Consider the following 14,533-nt stretch of genomic DNA (forward strand, 5'->3'; position numbering starts at 1 on the left):
GCTCTCGCAGTCGGTGGGCGTCTCCACGGCCCGTGCCTCGGCCCCGCCCCCGGCCCGTGCTCCTGGGTTCCGGGTCCCGGGTCCCCAGAGAGGTGAGTCGGCTGCAGGTGGACTCGGGCGCTGGTGTCGCAGGCGCCGGGCCGAGCTCGCATCTCGCCGCGCCGCCGAGCTGCGTGCGCGATTACAGCGGCTTCGCCAGGCCGTAGCCCGGCTGGGCCGCGGACCTGCGCCGCTCGGCCTGCCGCGCCTCACCGCGTCGCGCTCGCGTGGGCAGACTCCCCGCGCACTGGCCACCCGGCCCGCTCTGGGGCCTCCCGGGGCCTGTGCTACCGCTCCCCGCAGGATGCTCGCGGTCAGCGTCAGCCGGCTTGCTGGAGAGTTGGAGCGAGCTACCTGTAAGACGGCTTGAACTTTTCCTCGGAATTCCAGTCCAGCCCGTTAGGTCGTATTGCTCATCTCATCGGAAAACTTGTGTGCTTATTACGAAATAAAGGAAATATTTTCCCCATTGCCCTTAGGACGTTATGACTTTCTTCCTTTGCAAGTCAGTTTTAAAAACTGACGGAAACACAAACTTCCTCCCAGGACCTGTGTCGTATTCAGAGTTTGGGGTAAAGTCTAGCAAATGAGAAGGCCTTGTCTCTGCAATCGTCCTCCCTAACATCTGGGAGGAGCTTCGTTTCTGTCATCTTTCTAGCATTCGGAGAGACTTCTCCAGGGTCATGATCCCGAAGGCTTGACCAGTTTACAAGGAGAAAGAAGTTGTTTTCTTGAACCCCCAAAATGGCAGCTAAAATGGAAATAACTTTGAGTTCCCAGACTCAGGCTTCCTCCAAGCAAGAGAGACACATAATAACAAAGCTAGAAGAGAAACGAACACCTACTCTGCAAAAAAACTGCCCGGATCCTGAGCTCTCCCGACAGAGCTTCAGACGGTTTTGTTATCAAGAGGTGTCTGGACCCCAAGAGGCACTCTCCCAGCTCCGACAGCTCTGCCGGCAGTGGCTGCAACCGGAGCTGCACACCAAGGAGCAGATTTTGGAGCTCCTGGTGATGGAACAGTTCCTAATCATCCTGCCCCCGGAAATCCAGGCTCGAGTCAGGCATCGATGCCCAATGAGCAGCAAGGAGATTGTGACCCTGGTAGAAGACTTTCACAGAGCATCCAAGAAACCAAAGCAGTGGGTAAGGAGAGTCCTCTGTCATGGTCCCCAGGATTTTTTTGGTCATCTTTGTACTGTTTTGTCCCTGGATCCCTCCCTTCTTAAAGAGTTCAGGAGGACTGGATGGTTTTAAAAGTTACTTCCAGCCTCCATCTGGGAACCCCCTGCAACTTCTAACAAGTTTCAGAAAGCCCAGCTACTGACATCCAGTTACTGACATTCCATTGTGGACCGCATGTCCCCCAGAAAATAGCTTTAAGGTTTTTGAAGGCTGGGATGTAGTTCAGTGGTAGAGTGCTTGCCTATGCATGCAAGGGACCCTGGGTTCAATCACCAGTATGAGAAGAAAAGAAAAAAAAAAACATAAAAAATTTAAGATTCTTGAATCCCCCTGCTGATAGATCTAATCCCCATTCATTCCTACCATCAGAATTATTAACAGGCAGGATCAGCTGACTTTGGGGGGAATTTCAATGGATTTTTTCCCAGTGGTGTGTATGCCATAATGTCTTCAAATCAGGAAGTTACAGCTCAGTTGCCTAGTGATGCTTTTCCTTCTCATCCCATTCCCCAAGTCAGACCCCAGCCAAGGCCTACCAGGAAGCAAGGAAGATGTGCTTTGAAAATGGTACCTGTCAGGAAACAGGTGGGGCAGTTCTTTTAGACCACTACTACTACTGGACCTCCCTGACAGGAGAGTCTTGGCAGAAAAAAATATTAAAATGATTTTTAATATGCCCTCACCATACTGACTCCTGTTCCTATAGGACCTGTTTCCAACAGAAGTTGAGAGGTGGATGGGGTGTGGGATGGGAATTTGATGGGCCAGTATCATGAATGACCCTGCTATTGGTGCCAGCTCTCTTCTGATGACTTTTGACTCCAGGCCCTGTTAAAGGTCCATGTTTTAGGATAGCCACTCAGGAAGGATTGGATGCTGTGAAGCTGCTTCACTGTGTGTGCCCTTCACTTGTTTCCTGTGAGGGCTTCAGTGGTCTATGTAAAAGCTGACCTGTAGTCCATTGGCAGAAGTTCCCAAGGTAAAAGGGTTATTGTACAGCAGTGAACAAGAAACCTGCTCTTGGGCTGGGGATATAGCTCAGTTGGTAGAGTGCTTGCCTTGCATGCACAAGGCCCTGGGTTCAAACCCCAGCACCAAAAAGAGAAAAGAAAAGAAAACTGCTGTCAGTTGGAGAGAGTGTTAATGGATGGGGCTTTTTCCTAGGTGGCCGTTTGTATGCAGGGGCAGAAGGTGCTGTTGGAGAAAACTGGATCACAGCTTGGAGAACAGGAACTGCCAGACTTTCACCCACAAATTCCTAGGAGAGATGTTAGGGAGAGCTCTATGGAGGAGCCTTCCCAGGAAGGATCTCGTGACCGGCTGAGCCCCCATCACTGGGGGAAATCCCCACTCCCCCAAGAACCAGCTCCCACATTGACTGGGACAGGTAACACTCTGCCACTCTGCCTTCTCTCTCCCTCTCATCTGTTCTTTCCTTCCATCTTATCATTCTGCAAACTTGTAGACCACATGTGTGTGTGCGCTTGTGTATGCACGCCAGGTTTTTAATATTGTTGTATTGATATTTATTCCCTAAGAGACTTCCCTAATTACAAGTGATACTACAAATAAGTATGTTTTAATTATTTTGTGTTAATGAGTATTTCACAATTCAGTGCATGGTGGGATTATTCTGGTATCTATTTTCCTGTCTCTTTCAGAGAGTCTTAGAATAAAGACAGATCTAGATATAACTACTGATGAACTTCTATAGTCCCATGTTTAGAAGTGATCTAAAGAATGTTCTTCTGGGCTGGGATTGTGGCTCAGTGGTTGAGCACCTGTGTAGCATGTGTGAGGCACTGGGTTCAATTCTCAGCACCACATATAAATAAATGAATAAAATAAAGGTTCATCAACTAAAAATAAATTAAAAAAGAGTTCTTCCCAGTAGAAAGAAGCCCCACTCCATATTATTCCTCTTCCTCCTTCTGACATTGTTGGTGCTTTAAACACTGTGTCTGGATTCCTATCTGTCTCTGGTACAATATAATCACTGGCCCTGTTCTACACAGTGGTATTGTAACAGTGATGCTCTGGTCAGTCTTATGTGACTCCAGGATACAGTCAGCAGATCAGAGAGGGTGGTTCCCAGAAGACTACAGCTCTGTTTCCTTAACATTTGCTGTGTTCAGGGAGGAACTTTGTGCTGTAGCCTGTTCAGGCTGCTGTAAGAAAATATGGGTAGCTTAGAAACAGCAAGAATTTATTTCTCACAGTTCTGGAGGCTAGGAAGTCCAAGACAAACTACCAGCATGATTGGGTTCTAGTGAAGGCCCTATTTTGGGCTGTAGACTACCAATTTCTCTGTGTCCTCACATCCCAAGGCAGAACAGGCAAACAAACTCCCTCAGGCCTCTCTCATAAGGGCAGGAATCCCATTCCCATGAGAGCAGAGCCCTCATGGCCTAACCACCCACAAAGGTCTCACCTAATGCCACCTCCTTGGAAGTTAGGATTTCAGCAGATGAATTTGGGGGACATAAACATTCACTCCATTACACTTTGCTTATTCTTGGAAGTTGAGAAGAAAAGGCTGTGACCCTTGCAGAGGTCCTGCCTCATAAATGCTGTGGCCTTCGTGGTCCTGAACAAGGTAGACCGCACATTCCCTTCCGTCTCATCAGAGGCAGTGGGTATGCATGTGCTGTCTCGTGTCTCCTTTCATTTGATCCCTAGAAAGGTAGAATCCCATGTTCCTCATGTCAAAGATCCAAAAGTGCCTTCCTTCTGAGTTGCACCGTCTAGCCACTTGTGGCCCTTTAAGTGTTACTATTGAGATATAATACACATATTATAAATTCACCCTTTTAAAGTACACAGTTCAGTGGGTTTTAATATATTCACACTGTCTAATATATTACCACTGTCTAATTCCAGAACACTTTCAGCTCAGAAACCCACTGCCCATAGCAACTACTCCCCATGCCACCTCCTCATGGCCCTGGCAACAATTAATCTTTTTTTGTCTCTATGGATTTGCTTATTCTATGGACATTTCATATAAATGGACTTACACAATACATAGCCTCTTGTACTGATTTCTTTGCCATGATGCTATCAAGTCTTATCATGTTGTAGCATGGATCAGTGCTTCATTACTTTTTTATGGCTGAATTTATGCGTTGTTTGAATAGTCCACATTTTTATCTACTTACCTGTTGGTGGACTTTGTGGTCCTCCATTTAGCTATTATAAATAATGTTGCTGTGAACATTTTCATTTTTCTTGGGTATATACCTAGGAGTAGAATTGCTAGCTCCTAGGTAACTGTTTTTAACCTTTTTGAGGAACTACCAGACCATCTTTCCAAAGTATTTGTGCATTCCCACCAACAGAGTACGAGGTTCTAATTTCTTCACAGTCTCATCAGCACTTGTTATTGTCAGTCTTTTTTAGTATAGCCATCTCAGCATGAAGAGGTATCCTAATGAATAATGAATAATGATGTTGAACAGCTTTTTGTGTTTTTATTGGCCAGTTGTCTCTCTTGTTTGAAGAAATATCTATTTGGATCCTTAGCCCATTTTTAACTTAGGTTGTCTTTTTAATGAGTTTTAAGAGTGCTTTATGTATTCTGAATACTAGACCTTATATGTAATTTACAAATGTTTCCCCCCATTCTGTGAGTTGTCCTTGGTGTTTCTTGGTAGCATTCTGTGAAGCACAAATGTTTTTCATTCTGATGGAATAATTTGTTTTTCTTTGCTTGTGCTTTTTTTGTCGTATCTAAAATACCATTGTCTAACCAAGGCTGCAAAGATGTACAGATATGCTTTCTTCAGAGATACAATTTAACTCTTATATTTAGGTTGCTGGTCCATTTCAAGTAAATTCTTGTATATGGTGTAAGGGAGGGGTCTGTTAGTCCATTCAGGCTTGTATAACAAAATTCCTTAGACTCAGTGATTTATAAACAACAGAAATTTATTGTTCACAGTTCCAGAGACTGGGAAATCCAAGGTCAAAGCACCAGCACGTAGACTGTCTGGAGAGGGCCCATTAATCACAGATAGCCATGTTTCTTCGCATGGCTGAAAATGGGGTAAACGAGTTCCCTTAGGCCAGTTTTGTAAGGGCACTAAACCCATTCACAAGGTCCATCTTCATAACCTAGTTGCCTCCCAGATGCCCCATGTCCCAGGACCACTGCACTATGGGTTGTTGACATATAAATTTGGTGGTGGAGACACAGATGTTCAGACCACAGCAGGTCCAACTTCACTCTTTTGCTTGTGGAAATCCAGTGCTCCCAATGTCATTTATTGAAAAAAACAGTTCTTTCTCCAATGAACTGTCTTAAGAACCTTGATGATCACTTGATGATAAGTTTTGGGCTACTTATTTAAACTTGAATTTAAATTAATTAAGATTAAATTCAATTTTAAAATCCAGTTCTTGCAGTACACTAGCCATATTTCAAAAACTCAACAGCCTCACGGTCACATGTGGCTAGTGGCCACCCTATTGGACAGCACACACACAAATTCTCCACCTTAGAGGAGCTCCTGCTGGGTAGGCCTACTTCACATCCTGCAGCTTCCCAAGGCTGTGCCAGCACACTTCCATCCTAATCCTCAATCTCAGCAGTCAGTGGCGGGGAGGTTCTGTGATCAGAATACACATCTAGCCCATGTTCCAGTCATGCTATCAACGTGGTAATGAGAGAAACCAGTCACTAGATTAACCATCCTTTGAAGAGAAGAGGGCTGTTGATCAGTGTGCATGTAAATGAGGAGTATTTATCCAGATAATTGTTTGTCATGCTAAGATGGCAGCTCTCAGCCAGACACAGTGGTACTCACCTATAGTCCCAGCTACTTGGGAGGCTGAGGCAGGAGTCTTGTTCCAGCTCAGGAGCTTGAGGCCAGCTTGACCAGCATCCATAGCAAGACCCCGTCACAAGAATATAAATAAATGTCAACTCCCCTCCTTCTTTCATTTATTAGCTGATGCTCAGTTCCAGTGGGTTTACTTTCCCTGTTCCGTTTTTCCTAAACCATTCCCTAAGATAGGAAGGAAGGAACGATTGGAGAATTTGGTTCCTAACATAAATCAGAAACACCGCAGGAGCCCATTACTCTAGAGATTTGAAGGTGGTTCAAGCCTCAGAGATGCTGACTCAGCTGTTTCAGGGGAGTGACCAGGAGCCTGCTTGGTAGTGAGCACCCACAGGAGTCTCATGCAAGATGACAGCGGAGGCATCTTTGAGAATCCACACTGTGCATTTCATAACTCTTTTGCTGACATTTTTTTCTTCCAAGTGCAGAAAATGAAGCATATTCTTTCTAATTATAGAGGCCCCCAGAATGAGGAGTGACAACAAGGAAAATCCACAACAGGAAGGAGCTAAAGGAGCAAAGCCATGTGTAGTGTCAGCTGGCAGATCCAAAGGGAATGGTCTGCAGAGCCCTGAACCAAGAGGGGCAAACATGAGTGAGCCCCGGTTGTCCCGGAGGCAGGTAAGCCCCCCAACTGCTCAGAAGCCATTTGCTCACTACCAGAGACATTGCAGGGAACTGGAATACATCAGCAGCCCCCTCAAAAGCCACCCACTGAGAGAGCTGAAGAAGAGCAAAGGAGTTAAAAGAAGCCTGAGCAGTCGCTTGCAGCGCCTTGGTCACCAGCCAACACGCTCCGCAAAGAAACCTTACAAATGTGATGACTGTGGGAAAAGCTTCACGTGGAATTCGGAGCTGAAGCGACACAAGAGAGTGCACACAGGAGAGAGACCCTACACCTGCGGAGAGTGTGGAAACTGCTTTGGGCGGCAGTCAACCCTGAAACTGCACCAGAGGATCCACACTGGAGAGAAGCCGTACCAGTGCAGCCAGTGTGGGAAAAGCTTTCGCCAAAGCTCAAACCTTCACCAACACCACAGGCTTCACCACGGGGACTGAAGAGGCTGCAGGCTTCACAGTCCCAGGGAAGGGCTTGGTGTACCTCCTTCCCTCCTGGCACATAAATCAGACCATCTGCGTGACTTAACAGGGAAAGCAAGTGGCCTTGGGGAGTAACGGTGCATGCTTGGCTAGTGAGGAGCACCCAAAGACCGTCCAGGACCTACTGTACACACTGACGGGGTGAAGAGACAGCAGTCCTGGGCACTGGGACAAAGAGAACTGCATATCTGCAGAGAGTGGAGAGCAACTACTGAGGGAGAATCAAGAGGATCCCTCAGGTGACCCCCATTGCTGCTACCCTCCCATAGCATTTCTTATCCTCAAATACACTGAAGGTAAATTCCAGAGTTGCACACTTGCTGTCATTCCACACAGTACCTTGCATCTGTACACTTGAGCAGTTCTCCACAATTTCAAGACAACATACATTGGAAAATAAATCCCCTAGTGTTCTTGTAATGCCTGTTTATAACAAAGGAGAGGATTTAGAAAAAAACTCCACACAACTGCTACAACCCTAACCAAGGAGATGGGGAAAAGCCATGGCAAGGAGGAAGTGATGGAGAAAGACTGCTTGGAGATGTAAGGGGGATGCTGCCTGCTCTGCTCTCTCACTTAGGCCATGAGCTTTACAAATATCAAAATGAGTAGATTGAGAACAGTGTTTAAAACTGGATTATAGTAATGGTCGCACAACTCAGTGACCTTACAAAAAGTCATTGAAATGAGTTAACTTTGTGATATATAAATTGTACCTCCATAGCATTTTTTTAAATGACAAAATATATTTATATAAAATGTTAAAAGTCCCAGAACTAGGCCTGGGAGATCATCTAATTCCACTTCCTCATTTTCTTACAAAGTAGAAATTAAAAACTAATGAGTATATGATTCCAGGTCACCCTAGGCAAGCCAGCCCACTCCTCAGTTTAAGGAAAACTCTTGGCAGATTGGTGCACTGCCTCATGCAGAAACAGTGTTCCTGAATGTCAGTATCAGGTCACTACCAGACAGAATTGTGGCCTATGCTCTTCTGCCCCCAAGAAGCTCATATTCCTCTTAACTGCCATGGGACAGGAGCATACCTGAGGGTCTTCACTCCGCACCTCTGCACACAGTTTCTTTGCCTTTTATTCCTGCTGCCCCTCACTTCATCTTCGCTCTTCCATCTCACAAGAGCTGCCTATGCAAATCCCTGGGCAAACTTATGTTGTAATCATGGGTCTTCTTTCCTAGACTGCATAAGCTGGGCGTGTTCAACCTGGCAGCATTCTTACCCCCCAGGGGACATCTGGCAATGCCTAGAGACATTTCAGGTTGTTGACTCGGGAGGAAGGGTTCTCTTGGCCTCTAACAGGTGGAGCTCAGGAATCCTCCAGTGCATAGGAGAATGCCCCCAGCAGCCATCTGGCCTAGCATGTCACTTATCCTGGGCTAGGAAACTGCCATTCCTCTTAGCAACCCCTTCAAGACAAGAACCTTGTTTTCTATCATTTCAGCTTTTGAACTTGGCCCATGCCCAGCCCAAAAAATTGTGTTCAGTAGTTGAATAGTTGAGGCCCTGACCTCAGGGCCCACTCTGCCTGAATTCAGAGATCCTGGTGAAAGTCTATTTAGAGGCTTATAGAAAGCCCAGTGACCCTCCCCCTAGCTTTGGTGGCCCTGGAGGCTCTAATCACAGGTCTCCTTCCCAACTGTATATTAAGTCATGGAAGAATTATATCTTCAACATTCAGCCTGCCCCTCACCTCACTCCATGCAGCCTGTCACTGGCCAAAGCCTCTAGATCTCACATTCCCTTCTTGCCCTGCCCCTTTCTCCAGGCCAGATTCATGTTGTTTGTTAATTACTATTTGACCCTTCCTGCCACTGCTTGCCTGGAGGTGAGCCTTATACCAAAAGAAAACCAGGCCAGGACAGGTCAGTCATATCTGTATTAGTTACCCACTGGTGCTGTAACAAAGTGTGCAAACTTAGTGGCTTAAAACAGCAGAAGCTTCTATAGTTCTGAAGGTCAGAAGTCCAAAACTGGTTTTACTCAGCTGAAATCAAGCTGTGGTGGGCGCTGGTTCCTCCTAGAGACTCAGACTGTTTCTTAACGTTTCCAGCTTCAGTAGTCACCTGCATTCTGTGAGTCGTGGTCCCTCCTCCATCTTCAGGATGCATCCCTCTCTTTCATCATGTTGCCTTCTTGGACACTGGCTCTCCTCCCTTCCTCTTACAAGGACTGTCTTCATATTGGGCCTACCAAGATCCTTAATAACATCTTCAAAGTCCCTTTTGCCATATAAAGTAACATGCACGGGTTCCAGGGATTAAGATGTGGATGTATTTGGGGAACATGATTCAGCCTACCACCGATATCTGTCCTGAGTCAACCTGATTGGTCAAAAAGGATTTCCTGAAAGAGAAAGAACTTCCAGTTCTCTTATTTATAAGGGTAGACACAGGGACTCTTCTTAAATAAGAGTTTTTGCTGCTTGGCATTTTCCCTCTCTTCAGATTACCAGATCAGTAATTGTCTAACCTTAGTGTCTTTGGCTACCTGTTCAGTGGTGGACCTTGAATAAATGTGTCAAAATCAACACTCTGAACACTATTCTTTTCCAGAATGTGTCAAGTCTGATGTTGACTGACCTGTCCTGGCCTGGTTTTCTTTTGGTATAAGGCTCACCTCCAGGCAAGCAGTGGCAGGAAGGGTCAAGTGGCCTGGAAGAAGGCCCCTGGGTACAGTATTCATATGGAGTGCTCCCCTTGGCCCCCTTGCTCATGCATAGTGCCCTGAAGCATCAGCATGACTCTGACCTGCTAGCATACAACCAGCTTCTGTTTATAGCATCCTAGAGTAATAAAAGGGCCTTTCTCCTCCCACGTGTAGCCCTTGCCTGTGGAGCAGGCCATCAGGTTCTGCCATCTTCTTCAGACCTTGACTAGCACCTACTTGTGTCAGGGTGGAGGTGACTCCTGCTCCAGATATGTGGTCACTCAGGAAGATGGGAGGAGAGGGTATGGCTAGTGCATAGTGGGGTGCCCATGTCACATGCCTTTCTGAAGAGCATTTTCCATCTGGAGGACTTGTAAATCCATCCCATAACACCATTATCACTCCCAGTAAATCAGCAGCAACTCCTGACTCTATGGCAGGTTGAGATTTCTCCCTTTGTTTCTGGAAACAGAAATGCTATCTTTGACCACTTCATTGGGATACTGCACATACCAAAAAATTCATGTAGTCACAAAGTGTACAGTTCAGTGATAACAGTGTGTTCAGAGCCATGCAACTATCACCACAGTGTAACTTTAGAACACCTTCAACAGCCCAAAAGAAACCCTTTAACCATCAGCACTCACCCTCTACTCCTGCCCTATCTCAAGTCTTCTTCCTTCATTGACTGAGCATAATGTCTTCAAGGTCATCCATGTTGTATCATGTATTAGGAATTTATTCTTATTGCCAAATAATACTCCATTGTATGAATGGACCACACTTTGTTGGTCCATCCATCACTGATAGACATTTGGGTTTCCACTTTGTGGCTGCTGTAAATAATGCTGCTAAGAACATCGATACACAGCTTTTATGTCTTTATTTCTCCCGTGTGTACACCTAGAAGTGGAGTTTCTGGGTGGTGTGGTAATCCCATGTTTAACTCTTCTAGGAAATATCAACTTTTTCTAAGTGGCTGCATCATCTTACATTCCTGCTGGCAGTGTGAGAGTCCCAGTTTCCCCAGTACTTGCTATTGTCTTTTTCATTACTGCCATCCTAGTGAGTGTGAAGTGGTATCTTGTGATTTTGATTTTCATTTCCCTAATAACTAATGATGTTGGGAATCTTTTAATGTGTTTACTGGCCACTTGTATACCTGCTTTGAAGACATGGCTATTTAAAACCTCTTCCCAGTTTTAATTGAGTTGCTTGTTTTTATTGTCTGGTTGTAAGAATTCTTTTAAAATTCTGGAATTAAGTCCTTATCAGATATGACGTGCAAATAGTCTCTTCCACTCCATTGTAATATAATTTCATTTATTTATTTTTTACCATATGGGGGATTGAGCCAAGGGTACTCTGTCACTGAGCTACATCCCCAGCTCATTTATTTATTTATTGACAGGATCTCACTAAGTTGGCTGAGATTGATCTTGAACTTGTCATCCTCCTGCCTCAGATTCCTAAGTAGCTGGGATTACAGACATGCACCACCACACCTAGCATATCGTTCCCATTTTGGAGGAGAACACCATGCAAGTGCAGAGTTTAAAGAACTATACAGCACAACTAGTAAACAGCCCGTGAATTAGGAGGAGGTCTGATTTCAGTGTCTGTGGGGCTTTTTGTTTGTTTTGGATTTGTTTTGGGATGGTCTCACTATGTTGCCCAGGTTTGCCTCAAACTCCTGGGCTCCACCAATCTCCAACGATCTCACCCTCCTGAGCAGCTGGGACTACAGGTACCACTGCACCCAGAAATGTCTGTTTTTAATCACTGTGCTGGGAATTTGGGAATCATGGATCTTGGGTGGTGATTCTTACTGAATCTGCTGAAGCCCAAAAGTATAAAAGGAGTAGCATAAGAAAGACGAGTAACTGAGGAAGCAAGGTCCCTGAGAAATATGTCATTGGAGAATACGAGACTGAGACTGAGGTGTCCCAAAACAGAGGAGAATTCTTTTTTTTTTTTTTTTTTTTTTTTTTTGGTTGGTACCAGGTATTGAACCCAGTGGCACTCAACCACTGGGCCATATCCCCAGCCCTTTTTTGTATTTTTATTTAGAACTTGCAATCCTCCTGCTTCAGCTTCCCAAGACGCTGGGATTATGGCATGCACCACCACACCCAGCACCAGGATCAGAATTCTAGTCAGGCTTTCCTAATTTAGGGCTGCATCCAAGTATGCTACAAGCAACTTGACTATTCCAAACTGGAACAGGAACACCTAAAAGATTTACAGGGGACACATCCCAAAAAAATAACATGGCAGACAGAATGAATAGAAAAAATGCCATCCATCCGCACAATGGAATATTATTCAACCATAAAAAGGAATGGCACATGCTACAACATGGATGAACCTTGAAAATACAAGGACAGAATCCATATGAGTTCATTTATGTCTAATGTTCAGAATAGCCAAATATGTACAGACAAAAACTAGATTAGTGGTTTCCAGAGACTGAGGTTGACTGCTAGTAGGTATGGGGTATCTTTCTGGGGTGACAGTTGCATAACCTGTGAATATAAAAAAAACCACTGCACTGTGCACTTTGTTATATGGATAATTCAATTTAAAGGAAACACCATGGGCAACTCCACAACTAAAAGCCTCCACTGCTGGCCACACAGCCAGTTGACTCAGTGCCCAGGGCAAGGACTTCATGGCTGCCTGTACCTCAGGTCAGGGCAATGGAAGCAGAATATCCAAAGATGATAGTTACAAATTAGGACTTTACTGGGTCCAACTGGGAGGTGTTGAGGACATGGTCATATCTGTATGAGTATGGCAGGGGGACGTCTGTACTCAGGACCTAGGCTTGTCCTGAGAGGACAGGACAACAGAGGGAATACCAGTGTTGATCAATTCTTAGGGATCTGTCTGAGGAAATGGTCAAGCCCTAGAGCTGACACTGGAGAGTATAGCCACATGAAGCTAGGATCTTCAAGCCAAAGACAGTGTTGTGGGGAAGCTTTAAAACAGTTATTTTATCTTTTAGAAATTTCATGTAGAGTGTTTGGATGCTGCTCAGCAAGCCAAGTGTGTGTGCACTTTGTCTTTGGACAGACCTAGATTGGGTCCCAGCTCTCATCCTCTCAGAGACTGTTTCTCCAACTTCAAGACAAGAACAATACTACCTGCCTTATGAAATTAAAGGGAGAGTGTCTGATTATATGCCTCCTGCATAGTGAGTTCCTGACCACCCCAAGGCAATAGTTCCAAGGGTCAGAAGTGTCTGGGCCCTCCAGAGGCACAGTCCTTATAGGGAAGGCTCTCCTATGACTGGTCCAGCCACTGACAACAGTGTAGTTCAGTGGTCAAGGCAAAACATAAGAAGGTGATCAAATTTGCCTCTGACTACCCCACACTCCTCTCTCTAAACCTTTTCAAAATCAGTCTGTTGCTGGAGGAAAACGGGCATTGTCCACATTGTACTTGTTGCACAGATCCCTCTATACCTGCTGTCCTAGCACCCCAGTGGGAGAGCTTCCACTTACAAGGTGAAACATTTCATTCTGGCACCCTCCCAGTTTTATTTTCTAATAAGGCGGGGCGTCCAGACCTTTGACCCTGGAGCCCTCACTGCCCCACGAGTGCAGGAGAAAGGACACAGGCAGGGGTGACAGGATAGGAAGATGAGGGGAACTGTGCTGTGGCCTCCAGAATGCCCACACGAGTTAGGCCTCCGTAAGTCTAACTGCTCTGAACGTGAGCAGGGAACCCGCCAGGGCCGGGTACTTCAGAGCGCTATGGAAAGCATGCTCCTCTATGTCCAGCTCTGAGGCGCAGGCCACACGCAGCACGATGGTTCCCTGGGGAAAGGGACTGTTCTATAAGAGGAAAGTGAGTCCCCCTGGTTGAAATTTTTGAGGAATCATAGGTTAGACTGTCAGGTCAATGAGAAATCAGATATGTGCCTCAGGGAAGGAGTAACACGAACTGAGGGGAGACTTCTTTGATGAAGTTCGTTCCGAGAGTAAAGGGACTTCCTGAGGCAGGAGAGAATGGAGGTTGCCATTACATCCCAAAGGACTATTCGCCCTGGGTGGGCGGAAGAACTGAGAAGTGCGCCCGCAGAAAGCAGGCTTGAGCCTGCTCCTTTTTCTCCCTGATGTTCCACCCGGGCTGCGACCCGGACCCAAGCCGCGATGAGAACGCTCACTTGCGCAATGCTGTGAAAGGACGTGAGACTACGTTCCCTTTGCAACAGGAAAGCAGCCGCGCGCCCACCGCAGGCCCTCCTCCCTGCTCCTCGAGCCTGTCACTCTCAGATCGCTGGCTGCAGAACAGCAGAACCCTGCCCTTGTCTTCCTGCCCGCATCGCGGAGCAGGCCTAGGGCTCGCAAGGCGAGGGGATGGGGTTCGTGGTCTCATGCGCCCCCTTTCCCGGGGCTACCAGGTACATCGCACGGGAACTGCCGCAGCCGGTCCCCCTACAGCTGGATGAACCAGGGGGTTCTTCCGGGGGCCGGCAGTGTAGTCGAAGAGCCCGCCGCGAGGGGCTGGGCCTCCGCAGGAAGTGCCCTGACCGTGCCCGCCCCCGAGGAAGCCCCGCGCCCCACGGCCCGCCGCAGCTGTCAACGAGGTGGCAGGCCGCGCGGAGCCCCCTGGGTGAGCGGCGTGCGGCGCGCGCGGCCGACAGGAAAGCTGTACGTACGTACCGGATGCCCGCTCGTGCCCGGCACCCTTCGGC

At 46.7% G+C, this 14,533-nt stretch overlaps 1 protein-coding gene and 1 long non-coding RNA gene across 3 annotated transcripts; one reads left to right on the forward strand and one right to left on the reverse strand.

The window, feature by feature from the left end:
• Nucleotides 1-38: 38 nt before the first annotated feature.
• On the forward strand, nucleotides 39-11,109 carry ZNF174 (zinc finger protein 174). 2 transcript variants are annotated; one of them, XR_013760708.1, is made up of 4 exons: nucleotides 39-1,185; nucleotides 2,389-2,611; nucleotides 6,523-8,950; nucleotides 9,822-11,109. XR_013760708.1 is itself a non-coding variant. In XM_079121032.1 (3 exons), exons 1-3 carry the CDS (start codon nucleotides 784-786, stop codon nucleotides 7,122-7,124), a joined length of 1,227 nt encoding a protein of 408 aa, XP_078977158.1. In that variant the 5' UTR covers nucleotides 39-783; the 3' UTR covers nucleotides 7,125-11,109. The 2 variants fall into 2 exon arrangements, 1 of the variants encoding a protein (XP_078977158.1); XM_079121032.1 differs by having other exon boundaries at nucleotides 6,523-11,109.
• Nucleotides 5,134-14,533, reverse strand: LOC306649774. The gene is made up of 3 exons (XR_013760712.1): nucleotides 14,502-14,533; nucleotides 6,030-6,230; nucleotides 5,134-5,916 (listed from the first exon to the last, which is right to left on the reverse strand). It is a non-coding gene; the product is annotated as an uncharacterized lncRNA (long non-coding RNA).

This window comes from Sciurus vulgaris (assembly GCF_902686455.1).
Source record: "Sciurus vulgaris genome assembly, chromosome: 18".
Taxonomy (NCBI): Eukaryota; Metazoa; Chordata; class Mammalia; order Rodentia; family Sciuridae; genus Sciurus; species Sciurus vulgaris.

Coding starts and splice junctions, on each gene's coding strand:
- ZNF174 (XM_079121032.1), top strand. CDS start 784: ATGGCAGCTAAAATGGAAATAACTTTGAGTTCCCAGACTCAGGCTTCC. Junction 1,186..2,388: donor CCAAGAAACCAAAGCAGTGG/GTAAGGAGAGTC, acceptor GCTTTTTCCTAG/GTGGCCGTTTGTATGCAGGG. Junction 2,612..6,522: donor TCCCACATTGACTGGGACAG/GTAACACTCTGC, acceptor TTCTAATTATAG/AGGCCCCCAGAATGAGGAGT.